The 23,713-nt window shown below is 37.7% G+C and overlaps 1 protein-coding gene across 6 annotated transcripts in view; it reads right to left on the bottom strand.

Annotated features, from left to right (window-relative positions):
* The window catches only part of KDM4C (lysine demethylase 4C), a 403,798-nt gene that overhangs the window by 278,473 nt on the left and 101,612 nt on the right, over window positions 1-23,713 (bottom strand). For 4 of the 6 annotated variants that reach the window (XM_089913225.1, XM_089913224.1, XM_022573685.3 and 1 more), the window contains 3 exons: window positions 22,229-22,278; window positions 9,425-9,528; window positions 5,473-5,610 (listed from right to left, as the gene is read on the bottom strand). In XM_089913225.1, the coding sequence (XP_089769351.1) occupies window positions 5,473-5,610; window positions 9,425-9,528; window positions 22,229-22,278 (292 nt within the window). Of the gene's footprint in view, window positions 1-5,472; window positions 5,611-9,424; window positions 9,529-15,959; window positions 21,832-21,857; window positions 21,939-22,228; window positions 22,279-23,713 lie in introns of those variants that run through there. The other 2 variants (XM_089913226.1, XM_089913227.1) reach the window with 2 other exon arrangements.

Consider the following 23,713-nt stretch of genomic DNA (forward strand, 5'->3'; position numbering starts at 1 on the left):
ACAGCCTGTCAGTTTTCTGATGTGAAGCTAATGAATGCAGTGGCAAACAAATCCATCAAACCTAACATCAAAACAACGGCACTTCATCCCACCAAACGGAAAAATGAAATACAACCCGCAGGCCAGCTCTCTGATCCGTCCTAGCTAGGAAGCAGACCTGTGAATGCCACCACAGCTGCTGCACAGAAGTTACCACGGACTCCATTTCACCACAGACAGAAAGAACGTTCCAGGAACAGAAAACATTCATCTCGAATATACAGCAATATCTTAGTTCAACTGCTATGCAATCTGGTAGATATTTTTAAATCTCTACTAGAAAAAAATATATAGTGTTTCACTCTAGATTACTCTGATATCCAAAGCTAGAAAAATGCCTAAAATAACTGGATGATATGTTCCACTCATACTATAGCTTTGCAAATGGAGGTTTATTAAAAGCCCTTCTGCTCTTTATGAAAGCTCCTTGAAGACAAAGAAAACAAGTCCTTTTGTACAATCATGTAGCACAATTCCTGTTCCAGAGAAGAAACTCACTGGGCACTCACCAAAGCTGAACTCTGCCTATAAGTAGGCATATGGGTACGTGGCCACCTGGAACATTCCTCTCAATTTTTTTCAGTGAAAAACCTTAATTCTGATAAATTAAATGGGGGGGAAATTATACAACTGCTTTCTTAGGTAGGTGGGCCCTCTTAAGGCAAGGCCCTTCTCTTCTGGAGTATCATGCAGGATTTGGCTTGCTATATTTACTAGGTCAAGGCAAAAAAGAGCTGAATGATCCTAAAGAGAAGAGAGGGAAAGATAGAAACAAGAGGAACGGCAAGGCCAAGGGCATTAGCAGGAATTTTTAGAAACAAGGATAGTCAAATTAAGTTGCTATCATGGCTCATTTCTACCTATGCCTGTTTTCTAAAGACCTTCTCCACAATCTAGGCACAAAAAAAGCCTTATGTGAGAGGTGAGGCAGTTTGGGTAGATAGTATAATATAAAGAGCCGTCTGGACTAAGTGCTAGAATACAGGGAACATACCGACAGGCAGTAGAATATCCACATAATAATTATTGTTGTTATTATTATTATTTAGTTGAGAATATCAAAGGTTCAGGAATTTGCTGAAATTTGGAAGACGAGTATTTGGGATCACCACAAATAATGGCATGGGAGTTCTAGTCAACGTTAGCTATACTTTAAACAAAGGGAAGGTTTCATGAACCAATACCACATACCAAAAGGTCAGTAATACATTCAAAGGAAATCCACAGAAACCCCATCTCCTGTCCTGCTCCAGAGATGCCACCAGAGGTCAAGTAGCCAACAACAAAGGAAGCAGTCCTGGATCCCTTGCAGTGCCAACTCTGCCCTCACTTCTGGCTCCCATCAAATAGGTCAGCCTCCAAGTGATGAATTCACAGATACATACATGGTGCCTGGTATAAAGCAGACAAGCATTACCTGAAAAAACAGAGCTCTGTCCCCATCTACATTAAGCCACCTGAATGGCTTAAAAGGTTCCTATTAACCAAAGCCTGCTGGCTGTTAAACAAAGACCACCAATAATATCAGTGAACCTGGGGTTATCTTTCCAAAATTATTTTTTAAATTAAAAAATAACCTCTGGGGGACTTCCCTGGTGGTCCAGTGGTTAAGAATCCACCTTCCAATTCAGAGGACGCAGGTTCGATCCCTGGTCAGGGAACTAAGATCCCACATGCCATGGGACAACTAAGCCCACATGCCGCAACTACTGAGCCCGCATGCCACAACTACAGAGCCCACGCGCTCTCAAGCCCACGCACCACAACTAAAGAGAAGCCCGCGTGCTGCAACGAAAGATCCCACATGCCGCAACGAGGATCCCGTGTGCCACAACTAAGACCCGATGCAGCCAAATAAATTAATTTTTAAAAATAACCTCTCATTAACAGCTCTTGTCTATGTTATGAAATTAGAAATATTGGTTTGTAATATATGAAATATTATCAGTAGAGATCCTTCACTCTGCACCACGTTAATTAATTAATGCCACACCACAGATACTTTATCAGATGCTTTTATATACTCAAGTCAACATGCGACAGGTAAAGCAGATGTCATTCCCCAGTGCTTCAACTATAAAAAGTATGCCATTATTTTTTAAATTATCCCCCCTAAATGCATAACTCATTATCACTTGTGAAAAATTACTGTTTTTTAAATAGTTATCATTTAGAATGACTTGAAGAAGACAAAGAATTAAGACTAACCAGTTTGGCCATCATCAAAGTTAAAAGTCTTTAAGTACAATTCATAATTAATTCACTATACATTGTATTTGTCCCCAGCAAAACACAAAAACTGCCCAATTTACAAATTTTCCTAAGATTAAAAATTACACATGTTCACACACACACGTAAATACACACACACACAATACAGTAAATTCATAAGGTTGCCTAAAGAAATAGAACTTGAAAATCAATAAAAATATGTGGCAAATAAGGGATAAAAGACAATAAAATCTTCCCTCAAAATGCCATCACAGCACATTATAATGTAAGCAAACTTAATTTAGAATAGCCAAGAAAAACATTAATACTGAGGAATAAATTTAAGAAAGCCTAAGGATGTTTTAGTGAAACATTCAAAATTGTATCCAAGATTAGTTTCCTATTTTTATGCAGAATAGCCAAAATTCATTACACGAATCAAAGTAGATCCTTTTTTTTTTTTTAATTTATTTATTTTTGGCTCTGTTGGGTTTTCGTTGCTGTGCGCGGGCCTTCTCTAGTTACGGTGAGCGGGGGCTACTCTTCCTTGCAATGCATGGGCTTCTTATTGCAGTGGCTTTTCTTGTTGCCGAGCATGGGCTCTAGGCGTGCGGGCTTCAGTAGTTGTGGCATGTGGGCTCAGTAGTTTTGGCTCGCGGGCTCTAGAGTGCAGGCTCAGTAGTTGTCGCACACGGGCTTAGTTGCTCCGTGGCATGTGGGATCTTCCTGGACCAGGGCTCGAACCCGTGTCCCCTGCATTGGCAGGCGGATTCTTAACCACTGCGCCACCAGGGAAGTCCCAAAGTAGAGTCTTAATACGTCACCATGTCAGTTATCAGTTGAAGCTCTCTGTGGTAGGTAGAATGCTGACACCCACACCCCCCACCCCCACTCGGTTCCACCCCTAACAGCAAAGATATCCATGTCCTAGTTCCTGCAATCTGTGAATATGTTATTTTTTATGACAAAAAGGATTTTGTGGATTGCTTGCTCTGAAATGTATGGGACCAAAGCAAGGACCTGAGAGAGGCCTCTAGGAGCAAAGACCTGGTTGACAGGCAGCAAGGAAACAAGAACTCAGTCCTACAACTGCCAGGAACTGAATTCTGCCAACAATCTCACTGAGCAAGGAAGTGGATTCTTCGTCAGAATCTCCAGTAAGGAATGCAGCCCTGCAAGCACCTTGACTTTTGCTGGTTAGACCAATGTCAAATGTATAACCTACAGGACTAGGAAACAGTACAAGAGTATTGTTTGAAACCACTAATTTTATGGTAATTTGCTACAGCTGCAATAGAAAACTAATACATTCTCAGAATAGCACCACCTCACCAAAAGTAAGGAAAGAGTGGAGACAACACCTAGAAACATCTCAAACACATGTAATTACAATTTTAAATTAACCGACCCAAACTGCATTATAGCCATTGAATATTTTGTACCCAGTAAAAAAAAAACAGAACCAAGACAGTCATATCCCCTAAGTAAATTGAGTGATATAAATCAACACAGCATGAGTGGATATCCACATACCTAAGTTTTTTTCCTCCCAACAAATCTATGAGGTAGAGAGGGATTTTTAATCTATAGGAAGAAACGAAAAGAAGAAATGACTTTCCTGATGTTCTCTGGCTAGCAAGAAGACAAGCTGGGCCTCAAATCCCTGCCTCTTCCACTACGGGGCTCTGCTTCCTGACAGCCCCACAGGTCTGGGCTCCATCAGCTGAGAGAGACCTCAGAGAGGACCACTCCTGACCTCTCTTACTTGGTCACACTCCACTCCCACTCTGACCACCCGGAAAGGTGGAAATGCACTCAGGACATTTTAGTCTTGGGAAGAAGCCAATACTCAGAATTAGAACTGAAAGTTGTAGTAAACAAGAACCAACTAATTTTTCTGGTGACTGACAGCTGGGATAGCTGACTTATTATGTCAATGATTAAAGATGCAAACCATAAAATAACATACCTTGTTATAACCTCAGGGCTATGACACTTTTGATGCAGATACAAGCATTACTTTTCTGCAAACGCATGGCAGTAGCTGACCAAGGTATGTACACCGGGCTTTCTGTTTTTTTATTAGGTTTACTGTATTATGAAGGATGCGTAAGGGAAAGAAGTAGTTCAGTTCTGCTCCTTTCTAAATTACCCCTCATAAATAAAAATTACTTAGAACAGAGAAAGTCTTCTAATAGCAGGAGATTTCTTTTATGTCACGAATTCATTCGAATGCTTTCTGAGTTGCTATACTTTTATTTTAATATATTATACAATTTTTTAAATACCTGTGTAAAATAAAACTAGAGCTGTCTTCCCTGAATATATTTCTATCCAAGTTCACTCAATGGTTCCACATGAAAGTTTTATCAATGTAGAGTGAATAATATTTGCCTGGACCATGCAGTGGCCAAGATAAGGCTACATAGGCTGTATGTGCCATTTTCCACCAAATATATGTCAATTTTACATACTCTGTAGTAAAACACACAGTTTCATTAAGAAACTGCCCTCTGCCAGCCTGTATATCTGCCTTAAAATCCACAGGAAAGGAAGCAATCTAATAGAAGCTACCATCACTTTGAAGACATCCTCTATTTAACGCTGCAGGGGGCAATTAATGAAATTTAACACAAGTTGCTTGTGAATGAAAATACACAGTTTGTGAACTAAATTAAATATACTGAGCAGGAGATGCAAATTTTTATACCAAATTTAACATTAAGATATATTGTTAAAATACATTCTATACTATTACTTTCAAAAAATTCATTTCTGCACTAAAGGCAGTTTTAATTATTTCTTCTTACCATCCTCCCTTCACCTCTTGTTAACAATTTTACCACTTTCCTCTGTAAATAGTTGTTTTCTAAGCCATGGACTGAACTCTAACATGGAAGGAGCCACATCTACCTAATATGGAGTCACAGGGAGCCACCAGAAAATCTCACGAAAAAACTGGTGGCCTTAAGAAAGAAAGCACTGGTTGCATAAAATTACCTCTCAAAGTAAATTGCTCCACATTAATCTCAAAACAGGAAAACATTGCTACAAATATTAATATAGCCTATGTAAAATAAATATATCTGTCCGGAATAAATTACTATGGTGACAAGCATACAACATCATTGAGGAAAAAAATAAATGCTGCATGTGCTCTTAGCTTTCCCACTATAATAATCAGAATACACATTTAATTTAAGCGTTTGAGGCATAACTTACCAATTTAGCAACCTTCCCATAGTCAATCCATCTGACAGTAGCAAAATTTGTAGATTCTGCACAGTTGAAACCATGATTAAAACCAGCATGGTAGCCATATGGGAAAGTGATCATAAATTCGCCAGCCTCCTGGGTGATCTGCAGGGTAGAAAACATATAATATTTCCCAATTATAAGACTTCCCAAATTGCAAATACATTTAAAATGTATTTCCTATTAAAAAAAAAGAAAAAATATGATGTCCGAGCTATAAAAGAAGTCCCCCCAGATCCTTTACTTAATCCTTTAATAGTTTTTCAGGAGACTTTTAAAAGAATTTTCTAAACAGGGTGTGACCTTCTGGCAATGTAGTTCAATCATTCAGTCCATGATCAAAGAAATTATATTCTATTTGAAGATGTCTTTGTTTTATGTTATTCAAATAAATTTGTTCTTATTAGCATTCAATATGTATATTTTAATACTTTAAAAATTCACATTACTGGAATTATATAACAGGACTATCATAACTGACATTTTTCAAGTTAGAGCTATAAAAACTTTGATAACACATGCTGAATATTACGAATTCTTGTTGCTAAAGAGTTGATAGTATTCACCAAATTATCCTTTCATAATACTTACAAAACATTCAATTAACTTCATTCCATTTAATAGTAAAATTTCTACCAAATAGTTATTCAAATATATGTATAATATATAAGTATGTATGAGTGGGTGAGTGCATTTTCAAATATAATTAAACTAGCTTGGGTAAATAAGCCAGCAGCCCAAAAGCAAAGATGAAAAATGTATTCAGTCCATTCCTAATTTTCAGATTACAGAAATTTGGTTTTTTTATAATCACCAAAGCATACAAAACACACCATGAGCTATAGAAATACAGTGAAGCTAAATTTTTCAGTGTTTTTTTTTTTAACTTGTCTACTCAATGCTAGACTATCAAATATATAACTCACTGATTCATTCAGTTACCTTGGTTCATTTCAGTCCTAAAATGTTGATAAATGAATATGTGAGTATGCACTTGTGTGGAAACATACAGGAGATACACTGTATAAATACAGGTGCACACACTGCAATTCAGTTACCATTTTAGGAATGCTAAAATGTTGTGTGTGGAAGTATTTTCTTTCTCAACAATTCTGAAATTTAGCTCATCACCCCCTCCCCTGTGATACCCCAGCAGGTGTTCTATTGCAATGAGTGGCAACCCAGCTGCCACCTGGCAGGAAGAGAATGGCTTATCAGTGTTCAACATGGTTCCAGTTCCATCATTCCGAGCCACATGAGAACAAAGCCTGATTCTCTCCTTTCCTGGTCTCACTGAATCTCATTAATTATAATTGTGCTTGGAAACCAGGCACTTCCTTGTACCATGTGATAAAACAAAACTCACTCTGCTCAACTGTTTCTAGCCCTATAAGGTGGAGGAAGAGGGTAAGTCTGTTGTCAGTGGGATAAGGAAAGTAGCTTCACTGCTCCACTGAATTCCACCTACAATCCTTCTCTACTCTCCCTAGAAAACCCTGTTCTTGCCATGTTCAAAAGTACCTGTTCCCATTAAATTGGACCCTAAATGTTATGCCTCTATATAATTTCTAGAAACAGGTCAATCCCAGTTAGCCAAAATATAAGGCAAATTTACTGCCTCTATGTAACAAACTGATATTAAAAAAAAAAAAAAGATATAGGGGTAGACAAGAACAAGTCCCTTTTATTATAAGACTAACCAAGCATCATAATTCCATACGGCAAAAAATGTCAGAAAGGGTAGTGTACGTAATCAAAAAGCAGAAATTAGCTATTTGTTAAACATACTTTTTCATATATATGTATGAATATGTACAAATTCACTGAAAGAAGAAGAAAAAAATGTTAGTCCAACTGCAAAATGATTGCCTAAAGAGAGAAGGTTAAACTGAGGAGGAAGATTGTGTTATTATTATATATAACCTGTACCGTGCAAAGCCCCTCATATGGATCATCACTTTTCATCCTCACAGTAGCCCTATTAAGTGGTACTATTATTATGCCCATTTTCCAGATGAAGAGACTGAGGCTCAGAAAAATTATGTAGTTTACCCAAGTGACGGAATCAGAAATGAACTTGGGAAGTATAATTCTGAAGTCTGTGCTACTCTGTCCCAAGTTACATTATCATCATCGGAGAATAAGCTCCTTGAGGAACACACAATCATCACACACCCTTCATCAAGGTGGAAGGGGAAGTGGCAGTATTTCATATGAAAAACTGCAACTGCCAATCAGCCCTCTAAATTGCTGGTGTCTTCACCATCTGTGGACAAGCACTCACCCTTCCACTTCCCACAAAAGCCACGAAATGTCCCATCCTCAAAAGACCAGATAAGAGCCTGGTGCATCTAGTGATCTACCAAATAGCACTTGAAGAGCCTTGGCCCAGAAAGGAGTGTGAGGCACCTGCCTCCTTCTCCCCAAATTTGAGAAAGAAGCTACAAACTCCAAAGGCCTCCATCCTGGGCAAATGAGCCAATCCCGCAGTCCTGCTACTTCACACAACCCCTCTCCAAAGAACAGGTTGATCAATTCCTATCACCAGCCCAAAACCCGCAGAGGTTTTCCTGTCTTGGAGGACTCCAGTCTACTCCTTCTCCTCTGCCTTCTAATATTTCAGCTTAAATAAAAGTGCTTAATCAGGCTTATGTCAACCACCTGAAAGAACGTGCACTGACGATATGTCTGAGACTGGAAACCCTGATGCCCAGAGGCATCTGCAAGTAAGACAAGGCCCCCCAGAAGGAATGGCCCCTCTGGGGGGGCACAGCCTCTGACCTCTGTACCTGCAGTAGTGCTGCAGCCCACCCACACTTGTGGACCTTCTCCATAGTGCACATCTTCAAGGCACACTTTTTGTCATGGGTAAAAGTATGTGACTAAACCAGTGTTGAGAGCATCCTCATCACATAAGACAAGTATGTCTCATGCATGACTACTGCACAGCCTGTTTGTGAGAGAGCGGGACCATCTCAAGTTGGAGAATGTTTCTTGGTCCTTGCAAAAATTCTACTTTGAACAAAGCCTGGGCTGGGGGTGGTGGGGGAGGGAGGTGGAAGACAGGACTCTAAGGGCCTGAGATTAAGAAGAGGGAAAGATTTAGTCACAAGTGAAAAGCTTCTAAGGTGGAAAACAGCAAGGATTATGGGAAGACAGTCAAATAAAAAATGAAAAAGGGAGTGGAACTATTTTTTAATGTTTCTGAAGTAGCTAAGGTCTTAATCCTCCTCCAACTGAGAGAGACCTTTTATTTATCTGGTCAAAAGCTTTTTTCATTTCAGCTTCTTCACATAAAAATGCTCATGCTCTGTAATAATTCTGACCCAATTACTACCCACGGACACAAAGAAAGAGGAATCTAGCATGCACAGAGTCTTACAGAACTTAATCTTCAGAAATACCCCAAGAAGCAATATCTGATTATTAAATCATCAGGCAATTTTATCCATAATGAAATCTCAGTTGTATTATGTCTGAATGTGTTTAGAAATAACATACTGGCACCAAAATCACTGATTCTAACCAACCAAACTGCTAATAAAAATTGCTCTGATTTCTTTTAAAAAAAGAAAAATAGATCACATACACATAAATTTTGTTGCTCATATAAGAGACTTCAATGGAGAAGAGCTATATATCTTATTCTCTCAAATGTGCTACATTTTACTTTCAGTATTGTTGTAAGTGAGCTAGAACTGCATGAAATCTCTAGTAAATGCACCTTGAAATAAAAGAAACTTCAAATTAATATTTAGGTAAATAACTGTTACCTAAATAAAACATGAATCTGAATTTTTCTCCCCACATCCTAAAAATCCTACCTGAAGTCAAAGATATATTAGTTTATGTTAAATTTGTCTTAAATACGAATACTATACACATTAAATGAATTTGTTAAAGAGTAACACTAATATACCTTGTCAAAGGGAATACCATATTTCTTCAATACTGAGGGAGATATCAGTGTCATCTTGTGGCGAAGAAATGCATCACACCCTTGAGAACTGCTTGGGAAAAAACCTAAATGGAAACAGTAATTATAAGCAGTAATGTGTCAATTAAGATAAAATTTCAAATCTTTTTTTAAGCTTATGTTCTAGTACTCTTATAGAATGACAGCTTTACGTAAATATAGACCACGTCCACCATCAAAAACCCTGGTACTAAAAACCAGAGTCAGAATTCTTAAAAATTAAACAATACATATTTATATAACCAAGGGTTGACCTTTTTTACAAAAAAAAAGATCTGCCAAGAGTTGTTTGCATGATATTAAATGACTAAACCTACAAATTCCAATTTGTAACAGATTTGACCTCAATCTACCTATTAACTGATAAATAGACAAAATATTAAGGGAAGGTAGAAGAGGAAAATCTTCATTTTAACAGGGAATCTCTCATTTTAGACTCCTAGAAGCAATCATTCTAGAAGCACTTGTCCCAATGCCTGGCATACAGTAGACACAGCAGTTTACCACCCTTGTTTCTTTCTGATCGATTTTAAATAGTTTAACTGCTTCTAGTTTCCTGAAGTAACTCCCAGCCAGGGCCAGTCAAAAGCTTGGAAACCTGTCTCACCAGCCTGTATGGGAACAGTACATACTGTTTTGAGGACTCCTTTAAATGAAGAAGCTAAACATGCAGAAACCCTTTCATTCAACAGAATATTATGCACTGAAACACAGTTGTTTCTCTCCATCTCTGCCTTCAACTCAGTTATGTAAGCTAGAGGAAAATGAATGTGCCCGATACCCTGTTCTTCACCTTCCTCACTCAGAGGGAAAAACCACCACACTGAGAATGGGAAAGCAAGAAGAGAAAGACAAGAGAAACATGGAAGAGACAGAGGAGAATCAGAGAGAGGACCCAGAAGGAACACAGAACTCACCAGGAAAGCATGTGTGATGTAGCTGGGGAAAGTGGGAAGAAGCACAGATGCTGTTTAACTCCTCCACTACCAAAATGAAGGCCACTGGAAATGCTACTTACCTAACTCTGTGGCTCACTACGTATAAATAGCTCAAGAATATAACCAGTCTGATGAAAGAATTACCAGCACTCATTACCTAATCATGAACCATTTTAACCTCATAGAATAGCAAGGTTTTACAGGAATAGTTTTAAAGTAAACAAGCCTTTATTGATGCCACCATGGAGTATGTGAGGCCACAGATCATCAGAAGGAAACAAAGCAAACATCTAAAGAAAAGCCATTAGGGTATAAAGAACCACCTGCAAAGAGTAGTATATTCTGCTTAAGCATCTACACCTGGATTTTTAAGATGAACAGGCAGAAATATTTAAAAAGTACAACCAACAGAAGCATCAGAAATACTATCATTTGCTACAATACCAATGGGAATAAAAGGAATAATTGTGCCCTATCTGGTCATTTAATGCAGCCCTCCGTTTATGGTTAATATTCATAATACATAAATAGAAAATAACCTTCGAAAGAATGCAGACCTTAGTGAATGGTGAGAAAGTACCATATAATGCAACGGCCGTATCTATACAATAAGATGTCCTGAGTCTACACCACAGAGAGTGAAGCACAGCAGGGCAGTCCCCAAACACACAACCCACAGAAAAGTTTTAGCAATATAATTTAAATAGATCTATCAAACTTTTCAAATCTGTAACTCTGTGCAGCACTGCATGAATTAAATTTTAAATTAAAATCAATGAAGAAAGAGGAGTCTACTTAATTTTCTTTTGATATGGATTTGTAATCAGGACCTGAACAATGTGATGACTGGTCGTTAGTTAAACTGGAAAACCACTGAAGGAAGGCAACTTGCCATATGTTAAGAACTTCATATTGGTTCAGAATTTATATTTTCAATAGGTTATCGGAATTATATTTCACATCGCCCTGGAAAACACCTCATAAACCACAAATTATGACATAATGTATGTGTCTCAAAATGAATTTTACCTTAAAATACCTGCAGAAGTACATGGTTCACACTCACCCTCACTCCACCATTTCTTAAAAATATTTTATTCAATATATAAAGAAGCCAATATAACCAGAATACTATTTGATACAAAATGATAATATCTTTTCAAACTCAGAACTATGCTGGCTAAAGGAATGTTAGCAGCTTTCATAACAAGTGAAAAAAACAAATTTGGAATCACATGTATGAAATATAACAAAAATAGGTCAGATAGAAAAGATAAAATTTAATTAAAAATTCAACTTAAGACAATCAGAGTTTTTTGAAAGTCACCAAATAAAGAGAAAACAAGGTATCTGTTAAAATTCTTGCAAGTTAAGTTCTTTAAAATATGCCTTTCAGAACCTTTTTTTTTTCTATTCTAATATTTACTTTCTTAATGTGCTTTTTTTCTAAGTTTTCAATTTGGAAAGAATTTATTTGGAAGAAGTCTGCTCTTAAACTTACCGTATTTGAATGTTACTACTGCAACATTCTGTAAGACTTTCCAATTTACCAGTCACATAATTGGAGAATCCACTCTTTCATAATCTTGAAAACCAGGAAGTTCCAATAAACAGTTCTACACTGACCCCTCAAGTATCTAGTAGTGGACATAGCAGCTAGCAACTCACTACCCCACCTCACATACCCCATGGCCATCAGGTAACATGCCAGGTGTAGAAGAACACACAGAATAAACCTGGCACATCTTTCTGAGCATCTACTTATGTCATGCTAAATTACGTGGTTTATATTTGCATACAAACAAATGTATTAAGGGAGCAAGATGCAAAATGTGCATGAGTGTTGTGGAGTGGTAGGGTTTCACTCTCCTCCCTTGTAGGGATATTTTGGTGGAAGCATTTGAGAGGCAGCCTACAGTGAGGTGCAAACTATGTTATGGGATTTTGTGTAAATCTTGTCCAATCTCCTCTTACAGACACCTAACACACACGCTTACTTGAACACCAAATTTCCTCTCTCATTTACTGCTCACAACATACACCTTCTCATTGCTATTAAATAGCAGACCTAAGTTTTAGATGAAAAAACGTAACTGTTTGAACTATTTGAAGTCACCCTCATCTTGTCCACATGGCTAGCAAAATAAAAGAGAATAACAGTTAAGAATCCCTACAGAGACATGGATTCCTAGCACAAGTCCAACAACTCATATAGCCTTGTCTGGTCCCATAATCTCTCAGCTCCTCAATTTCCCCATTCATATAATCAGGATGCTAGTATTACCTTCCTCAGTGGGGTCTTTTTTTTTTTCCCAGCATCAAGATACAATTGACATATAACATCATATAAGATATACAGTATAATGATTTGATATATGTATATATTGTTAAATGATTACCACGTTAAGTTTAATTCACATTCATCACCTAAAAATAGTTATAGTTTTTTGTGTGATGAGAAGCTTTAAAATCTACTCTTTTGGCAACTTTCAATACAGTATTGTTCATTATAGTCACCATAGGGTACAGTACATCCCCCAGAACTTACTAATCTTATAACTGGAAGTTTGTACCTTTAGACCCCCTTCACCCATTTTCCCCACCCCCTGCCTCTGGCAACCACCAAACTGTTCTCTGTACCTATAAGTTTGGTGTTTTAGATGCCACACATAAGTAACATCATACGGTATTTGTCTTTCTGTATCTGACTATTTAACTTAGCGTAATGACCCCAAGATTCATCCATGTTGAAAGAAATGGCAGGATTTCCTTCTTCCTTACGCCTGAATAATAGTATATTGTATATATATATATATGTATAACACTTTGCTTTATTCATTCACCTGTTGATGGACACTTAGGTTGTTTCCATGTCTTAGCTACTATAAATAATGCTGTAATATCAGGGGTGCAGATATATCTTTAGGACAGTGATTTCATCTCCCTCAAATATAGATCTAGAAGTAGAACTGCTGGATCATATATCAGTTCTACTTTCAATCTTTTGAGGAACCTTCATACCGTTTTCCACAGTGGCTATCCTCACTGGGTGGATCCTTATGGGAATCCAGTGAGATAATGCACAAAAAACTTAGCCATTATCAAAAAGTGGAAACAACCTAATGTCCATCAACTGATAAATGGAAGAGCAAAATATGGTATATCCTTACAACGAACTATTAGTCAGCTATAAAAAAATATGAGGTACTGCTATAAGTTATAACATAGATATAACATAGAAGAACACTACATAAAAGAAGGCAGACACAAAAGCTCACATATTATATGATTCCATGTATATGAAATATCCATAATATGTAAATACCTAGACAGAAAGCAGACTGCTAATTGCCAGGGGCTGGGGAGGGGTGGGAGGAAATATAGCATGACCAATTAAAAAATACAGGGTCGGGACTTCCCTGGTGGCACAGTGGTTAAGAATTCGCCTGCCAATGCAGGGCACACAGGTTCAGTCCCTGGTCCGGAAAGATCCCACATGCCTCGGAGCAAATAAGCCTGTGAGCCACAACTGCTGAGCCTGCGCTCTGGAGCCCACGAGCCACAACTACTGAAGTAGAGTCCTAGAGTGCCTAGAGTCCGTGCCTAGAGTGCGTGCCTAGAGTCCGTGCTCCGCAACAAGAAAAGCCACCGCAATGAGAAGCCCACGCACCACAATGAAGAGTAGCCCCTGCTCACTGCGACTAGAGGAAGCCCGCATACACCAATGAACACCCAACGCAGCCGTAAATAAATAGATAGATAAATAAATAAATAATAAATAAATAAATAAAGGGTTTCCTTTTAGGGTGATAAAAATCTCTTGGAGCTAGATAGAGGTGAGGGTTGCACAATATGAACATACTAAAATGTCATTGTATTGTACACTTCAAAACGGTTAATGGTTTATTTTACATTTTGTGAATTTAAAAAAATAATAAAACTTAGTCTACTTGACACATAGTAACATTCAATGAATAGTGGCCATTATTATTATCCCTGTTACTCATTTCCACCATGTTGACTCTAGTTATCATGTTAGTTCAACAAATCTTCCATTTCCACCATGATAAGGAACATGTACTCCAGCAATCCCAACAGAGCCCTGAAACCCTAAAAGCAACCCACAATAACATTTGCTAAGACTGCCAAAGTTCTGCTGGGAGTTTTATAGCATGAGGATGTATAGAATCACATAAGCCCTCTCAAGAACCAGGTGCTATACACATCCAAGGATGCCCTGTATTCAACGTAAAAGCGATCAGATGTGAGAAGCACTATTCTAAGCGAAAGAAACAAGACAGACACGTCTATACATTGTATAATTCCACTTTTATGGCATTCTAGAGATAGAAATCAGATTAGTGGCTGCGAGTGGTTGCTGGTGGGAAGAATTAGTTGCAACAAGTACAAGAGAACTTTTGGGGGTACTAGAAATGTTCTATATCTTGATAGTGGTGGTAGTTACACCACTGTATATATTTGTCAAAACTCACAAAACTGTCGGGGCTTCCCTGGTGGCGCGGTGGTTGAGGGTCTGCCTGCTGATGCAGAGGACGCGGGTTCGTGCCCCGGTCCGGGAAGATCCCACATGCCGCGGAGCGGCTGGGCCCGTGAGCCATGGCCGCTGAGTCTGTGCGTCCGGAACCTGTGCTCCGCAACGGGAGAGGGCACAACAGTGGGAGGCCCGCGTTCCGAAAAAAAAAAAAAAAACCCTCACAAAACTGTATAGTTAAAGAGGGTGGCTTTTACTGTAAGTGTATTTTACCTCAATTAATCTGACCTAAAAAATTATTAAATGTTTTTAAATTGTTTTAGAAATAGAGCAGATATACTCTAAAAATAGTGTGCTCTTTCCTTCAAATAAGAAGTTTTGCCAACTGTCAACTGGTTTACATTTTCTAATATATTAGCTATTACTAACTATTTTTAAATCCCAATCTCATATGACAAACACATGCTGCTACTATTAAACCAACAAAGTTTTAGCCTTGGAAAAAAATTTTAAAATCAAAGTTTAGTAACATTTTCTATGGATATACAAACACTAGTTTGGAGAAGCTGACGTTAGTTATTAATTGCTTAGGAAAGAAAGGAAAAAGAGAGGGAAGCAGAGGGGAAAGATGGAGAAATCAGACATGTAGAGTGTATGTCCACACTAGCAATAGATTTAAGACAATTTAATTTGAATATAATTGAAATTTACCCAAGTATGCTTTGATAGAGTTTTATACAAGCGTACCTCAGAGATACTGCAGGTTCCGCCTGTTCCAGACCACCGCAATAAAACAAACATTACTGTAAAGCAAGCCGCAAGAATTTTTTTGGTTTCCCAGTGCATATGTAATTATGTTTATACTATACTGTAGTCTATTAAATGTGCAATAGAATTATGCCCCCAAAATGTACATACCTTAATTTTTAAATACTTTATTGCTAGAATGCTAACCATCATCTAACACTTTCGTGAGTTGTAATCTTTTCGCAACTCACCAATCACAAAACAAACATAATAATGAAAAGGTTTGAAATGTGAGAATTACCAAAATGTCACACAGAGACAAGAAGTGAGCAAATGCTGTTGGAAAAATGGAACCAATAGATCTGCTCAACACAGGGTTACCACATTCAATCTGCAAAAAAAAAAAAAAAGTGCATTATCTGCAACTCGAAATAAAGCGAAGCACAATAAAATGAGGTAGGCCTGTAATGGATTTTGCGATATTCATATGACTGATATGAGGCTTAAAAAATAGAGTAGCCATATAAACGAACGGTAAGGAAAAGGACATAGGAAAAGAATATGGAAGGAATGCTTCTGTGGGAAATACTTTTAGAAAGATGTATTTGATTCACATATGAAATTTCTTAACATGCTTCTTAATGAAAAGAACTAATGAGCTACATTATGTGGGGAGAAACCTGGTATTTTTACCCACATTCCTAGTTAAGAGGTCAACATTAGAGGTTTAAGCTGTAGTTGACCTCTCTGTCCTTCCTACCGTTCGCTGAGCAATTAATAATTGGGTAGAAAGTTATCACATTGCAGGCTTCACTCTGCTCCACGTGTCCTGTAATCCATCAACATCTCTACTGGAGAGACAAAGCTCCATGGAGCTCTCTAGGAGGAGCGCCGGGAGAAATTCATACTGACCGTGGTATCGAGAAGGATGGTGGTTCTCCTAAACAAGTGCCTTATTTTTAACTCTTGAACACAGTGCAGTGAGTAATGGGAAAGTTTTTTCCACTTCAAACTGGTTGGCAGAACACTTAGAGTTAAAACTGCCACCTAATTTAACAGGTATACAGACCATTACACATGGTGTTTTACTGCATTCCTGAGACCACTTTGTTTCAGCTCCAGCTTTTTCCCACCTTGACACGACATATGGATGACACACTCGTAGGTCACCCAGGATGCCTCAGGCCAAGCACTTTGGCACAAACAGGTCAGTCAAGCTAAACAGGATTTTCCTGCCTCAGCTTCCCCCCTCCACACCCCCCAGAGAATCAAAGAACTCTTAATTTCCTTCCATAGTAATCTTTCCCTGCTAGCTGGCATTCCCCTCCTGAATTTTCCTCCCCATTCCCTACCTGTCACTTCTCAGAACTGTCTTTCACCACACATTCTAATTACTCTAACTTGGTGTATGTTATGTATTACTGTCCAATGTTTAAAATCCTACTAGGAACATGGTTGGATATAAAATATTCAAAATTAAACACAGTGTGATATTTGACATCAAAATATGAGGAAGTTAAATTTAGGGATTGTTTCACCATTCTTAATGTAACAACTGATAGGAAGATGAAAATAAACATACCCTGACACACCACACATTGATCTCCATGCCTAAAGCATGAGTTAGGCATGAAGGCAGAGGATATATCGCTGGACTTTTTCATTTTTTAGGGCTTAGGGGCCCCCTAAAATTGATTATTCATAATCAAGGGTATTTTATTTATTAGCCTTTCAAAACCAAGCATTTTAATATAATATTTTCAGGCCGTAATGTAAATGAATGCTTAAGGGAATTATGTATTTATCATTTTGAGAGCTGATAAAAGTATATTTCCTAATTCCAAGTCAGAGGTATGAGAACAGGTCAATTTAGAATGTTTATAAAATTAAAATGACTTGTTATTTAATGTTAATCTTCTAGTCTCTTGATAGCAGTGGTTCATAATCTCTTTTGGACCAAACCCTCTTAATGGATTTGATGATAGCGTCCCAGAAATCCACATATATGCCCAATTTTGAATATAATTTCAGAGAGTCCACAGACTGCCTGCATCCCATGCACAGACCCTTTGTCCACCTCCTGGAATAGGGATTCCTGCAAATCTGGCTAAGACTCTGTTCCACAGGTTTAAGCTCAAGACGACTAGTCATTTAAAAACACACATACACACACACACCAAAATTAACTGCTTAAAAAAACTTGAACTAAATTAATCCTTCATAACAATGCTTCATCCATTCCTTTTTACTGTCGCTTTTTTTTTTTTTTTTTTTAACTGTCGCTTTTTTAAGAAGTCAAAACGAAAACACTTGCTACAGGTAAATATAAGCCTCCAAAAGAACCAGTGTATTCAACTCTACCATACTGTCACTTAAAACAAAATTCCTGCTGATCATTCACATTTCCAAAATCTGCTGCACGAAGTCCTAACTCACATATTCTTTTCCCAGTAACCAAAATTTTGACCAAAGTAAAGCATCTTCAATTTTTTAAAAATATTAGCACTTTATTAACAATGAGAGACCAATGGAATACAGTCACTCACAAAAAAATTTAGCTGCTCCCAATTTACTTTAATCCATATCTTCCTTAACTTAATAGAACCACAAAGATAGTCTTATTTCTAAAATAGATGAGATTTAGACATTCTTAAAACTGAAAATCTTCAAAACTGTCATTTATGATTTAATATTATGTCTCTATTCTCCTTTATACTTTCCATTCAATTGTATCAAGCCAAAAATTAGAAAGAATGCAACGGCATTACAGGCGAACATAACAAGTATAAAAATTGCAACAATTCACTTGAGATTTTTTATTACATTTATGTCTACATAATATTGGAAAAAAAACCTGTATAGGTGAGAAAGCAGCTGAAGGGCAAAATCAAACTCCTGGCTTTATTTAGATGCAGGCATAACGTCTTTCAGGTAAAATATTTGTAGGTGTCACAGTCAATCAAGATTTCAATAGAAACCAAAGATGAAAGCATTCATGCATAAAAGGCAAGTGTGATAATTATGATGTTCAGACAAGACAATGGAAAATATCCGAGGCTGCTTTTCATTTCATGTATCAAGTGCTGCCTTGACCGAGACAACCTATAATGCTCCATCTCATTTACCGCATTATTTTATCATTTTAATTACTTAGCAGAACTCAATTAATTTGGCTGGCATCTGGTCAGCAGATAGAAATCCTCCACTGTCCTATAGGGTCTTTTCCCTGAATCATTTCTCAAAATAATGCTGCAGTAAGTTTTCAAAAAACACGCAATTGAGTTTAAAGTTCTCGTTCAACCTTCAAGTTTATTAATCTCTTACTGATTAAGCAAATGGCATCCATTTTCCTGGAATGTCGTTTTCAGACAGTTTACGTCAAAGTGCTTACAGACAGTTTATAGCAAAAACTTTAGCATGTGAGTCCATACCGTAAAATTTACACTGGCTCCATTTTAAAAGTTCTCTGGCAATGAGGTGAACAGAACATGGTAGAATAATTATCACAGGGACGAGGACAGTTCACAGCATATAGATTTAGCACAAAGTTCATTGCCAGGGTATTTAAGGATTATGGTGATCATTTTCTAAGCTGTGCTCTAATCTGTTATCCAGAACCAGGATTCATCCACCTTAATATTCATGAAAATAGTCCCTAACAAAGTTCAAGATTACAATTACATTGCTATTATTACTATAATGTATTATGTTATAAAAACACTGTCTTTATAGTTTTTAGCCTGCCAAAATTATAATAATGCGTATTCTTACAAACGTGATACTCTAATTTGGAGGAAAGTAACTTTTAGATATCCTTAACAATTTCTGTTCAGAACTGTCAAGTCAAAGGACGGGGTTTCTCAGTGTCCCCATTTCATTATTAAATGAAAGCATACATAATGCAGGAACAAAATTCCTTTTCTACTAGAAGGCAACCCTAACATACCAATGAAACTTAGATCAGCACCTGACTGAAAAGACAATGCTCCCTGAGGATTCAATTCTGAATAAAGGCATTCTGAATGAGACATTCTGCCTTATCTTCAGTTGTCACTCAGTGGAACTCCACTTTCCCCTGGAAATAAGTCACTACCAGTCTACGTCGTCCTTGGTTAGGGTGGCTAGCAAAACAGAAAAAGAGGGTAACGGGGTGAATATGATTCTCCTCCCTTGCGGGAGCAGATGAGAACAAAGTTGCCTGGCATATCTTTAAGGCAGGGAAGAAAAGCAGAAGGTGCTCTCTGTAGATACAAGTGGTCACAGAGTGAAAGCAATTGATAGAGTTCCCAGAAGAATGACTCAACCTGGCCCTTAAGAAGATAGACAGGGTTGAAGGAGGTGCAACTGCATGAAGGTCATCAAAAGGTACAAACTTCCAATTATAAGATAAATAGGTACTAGAAATGCAATATATAACATGATTAATACAATTAACACTGCTGAATGTTATATACGAAAGCTGTTAAAAGAGTAAATCCTAAGAGTTTTCATCATAAGGAAAAAAATTTTTTTCCATTTCTTTATTTTTGTATGTATATGAGATGATGCGTGTTCACTAAACTTATTGTGGTAATCATTTCATGATGTATTAAGTCAAATCATTATGCTGAACAGCTTAAACTTATAACGTGCTATATGTCAAGTACATCTCAACAAAACTAGAAGAAGAAAAAAAGAAGATGGACAAAGCCTTAAAAAATAAAAATTCAAGTTCCAGTAAAGTATGTTTAATTTTAACAGTCTAAGAAGGCATACAATATCATGCTCATCCAGTTAGCTGGGGACATTCACCTTCATACCTCAGGCACTCTCAGGCCCAGGGGGCCAAATAAAAATGAGGGGGTCAAAAAGAGATTTAACACAACCCTTTGGTGAAATGATATAGCAACAGGAAAAGTACTCATAAAACACCTATAGCCCAAGATGCAGCATCAGTACACCTTGGAATTTATCCCAAGGGTACAACTAAAGGAAGAAAAAATATTATTGGCACAGTGATGTTAAGTACACTATAAAAATGAGAAAAAAAATTGGAAATAACCAAAATAGGTTAAGTGCAATCAGTTGATAAAAAGCTAAGCAACCAACTAAAATAATCATGAAGATTATGCAACAGGGAAAAATATGCACACATTAATGTGAAAAAATTAAAATTACTCAATGAGAGAAATACTTAAATGCCAATAACTTGAAAAGAATAAAATTAAAACAGTGATATTCTACACTGCAAAAATATTGGTTTGGCCAAAAAGTTCATTAGGTCTTTTCCGTAAGATAGCTCTAGTAGCACTTAGTTGTCTTTAACTTCATTTGAAACAATTTTGTTAGATTGTATTGTGACAGCTGTCATATCAGGCGTGCATTTAAAAAAAAAGTTTATCAAAACTGGTGAATTTTTGTGTAGCCATTTTAATACTGAAGATGGAAAAAAAAAGCAAAATTTTCAGCATATTATGCTTTATTATTTCAAGAAAGCTAAAAACACAACTAAAATGCAAATAAAAGATTTGTGCAGTGTATGGAGAAGGTGCTGTGACTGACTGAATGTGTCAAAAGTGGTTTGCGAAGTTTCATGCTGAAGGTTTCTCGCTGGACGATGCTCCACGGTCAGGTAGAACAGTTGAAGTAGATAGTGATCAAATAGAAACATTAATTGAGAACAATCAATGTAATACCACGCAGGAGATAACCGACATACTCAAAATATCCAAATCAAGCACTGAAAATCATTTGCACCAGCTTGGTTACGTTCATCGCTTTGATGTTTGGGTTCCACATAAGTTAAGCAAAAAAGCCTTCTTGACCGTATTTCCGCGTGTGATTCTCTACTTAAACCTAACGAAAACGTTTTGTTTTTAAAACAAATTGCGACAAGTGATGAAAAGTGGATACTGTACAATAAAGTGGAATGGAAGAGATCGTGGGGCAAGCAAAATGAACCACCGCCAACCACACCAAAGGCTGGTCTTCATCCGAAGAAGGTGATGTTGTGTATATGGTAGGATTGGAAGGGAGTCCTCTATTATGAGCTTCTTCGGGAAAACCAAACGATTAATTCCAACAAGTACTGCTCCCAATTAGACCAACTGAAAGCAGCACTGGATGAAAAGCGTCTGGAATTAGTCAACAGAAAACGCATAATCTTCCATCAAGACAATGCAAGACCGCGTGTTTCTCTGATGACCAGGCAAAAACTTACAGCTTGGCTGGGAAGTACTGATTCATCCACGGTGTTCACCAGACGTTGCATCTTCGGATTTCCATTTATTTCAGTCTTTACAAAATTCTCTTAATGAAAAAAATTTCAATTCCTGGGAAGACTGTAAAAGGCACCTGGAACACTTCTTTGCTCAAAAAGATAAAAAGTTTTGGGAAGATGGAATTATGAAGTTGCCCCAAAAATGTCAGAAGGTAATGGAACAAAACAGTGAATACGTTGTTCAATAAATTCTTGGTGAAAATGAAAAATGTGTCTTTTATTTTTACTTAAAAACCGAAGTAACTTTTTGGCCTACCCAATACCTCAAAAACAAAAAACCTATCTAGATGAGAAACAGAAAGCAAGTTTACCTTGAGCTAGTCTTTCCAGTCGTTTTCCATGCTCTGGGGGTATTGCATACCTAAAATTTTAAACACAAATAAAAATTTTAGATTTATAATTGTTCAGCTAGTATCCTAAGGACATCTATTCCTAAATAATGTCACGTAAAAAAAAAGTCAATCCCAGGGACTTGCCTGGTGGCTCAGTGGTTAAGAATCCGCCTGCCAGTGCAGGGGACATGGGTTCAATCCCTGGTCCGGGAAGATCCCACATGCCACAGAGCAACTAAGCCCATGTGCCACAACTACTGAAGCCTGTGCGCCTAGAGCCTGTGCTCTGCAACAAGAGAAGCTACTGCAGTGAGAAGCCCATGCACCACAACTAAGAGTAGCCCCTGCTCGCCGCAACTAGAGAAAGCCCACATGCAGCAACGAAGACCCAATGCAGCCAAAAATAAAAAATATATAAAATAAATAAATTTATTTTTAAAAAAAAAGGTCAACCCCAAACTCCACTTAGATGAACTAAGCAGAGATTAGAGAACCAAACACAGAACTGTATCTCTTGGACACTAAACAGAAGAAAAATAAACTTAAATCACCTATTTCAATGTCCCAGCTCACCATTCCAACCACATTTTACACATTAGGGAACAAAGGCCCAAGGCCAGCAAACTGCTTGGACAAGGGGCACCTGGCCACAGCATGGAGTTTAGAACCTCCCTTGTAACACTCACAGCACCCCAGCGATCCAGGGCTATTTTTGGTTGTATATTTTTTGTTTTGCAGTTGATTAGTTTGGCCTTTGTTTTTAAGCAAAAAAAATTTTTTTAAGTTTTTGTTTTTTTTTAATTAATTTATTTTTGTCTGCGTTGGGGCTTCGTTGCTGCGTCCGGGCTTTCTCTAGTTGCGGCGAGCGGGGGCTACTCTTTGTTGCAATGTGCGGGCTTCTCATCACGGTGGCTTGTCCTGTTGCAGAGCACAGGCTCTAGGCGCACGGGCTTTAGTAGTTGTGGCTCACGGACTCTAGAGCGCAGGCTCAGTAGTTGTGGCGCACGGGCTTAGCTGCTCCGCGGCATGTGGGATCTTCCCGGACCAGGGCTCGAACCCGTGTCCCCTGCATTGGCAGGCGGATACTTAACCACTGCACCACCAAGGAAGTCCAAAAAAAAAAGTTTTCTTTAAAAATAAAAACCTTTTAAAATGCTTTTTACTGACAAGCAGGATAGAACATGAAATTATTATAGTAACATTTATATCTCCACCAAACCTTTCTAAGAACACTGTACTTTTCAAATAGATTTGAAATAAAAATTTACCAGCCATAAAAAAGGCAGCTTTGATTTATTTCACAATTATGTGACTTTTAAAATCTTGATTATAGAAAAAAGAATGGTTGGGAATTCCCTGGTGGTCCAGTGGTTAGGACTCGGTGCTCTCACTGCCAGGGCCTGGGTTGGATCCGTGGTTGGGGAGCTAAGATCTGCAAGCCATGGGCATAGCCACAAAAAAAAA

This window comes from Delphinapterus leucas, chromosome 6, assembly GCF_059928025.1.
Source record: "Delphinapterus leucas isolate spDelLeu-1000000601 "Yukka" chromosome 6, BTC_Dleu_Yukka2, whole genome shotgun sequence".
Lineage (NCBI taxonomy): Eukaryota > Metazoa > Chordata > Mammalia > Artiodactyla > Monodontidae > Delphinapterus > Delphinapterus leucas.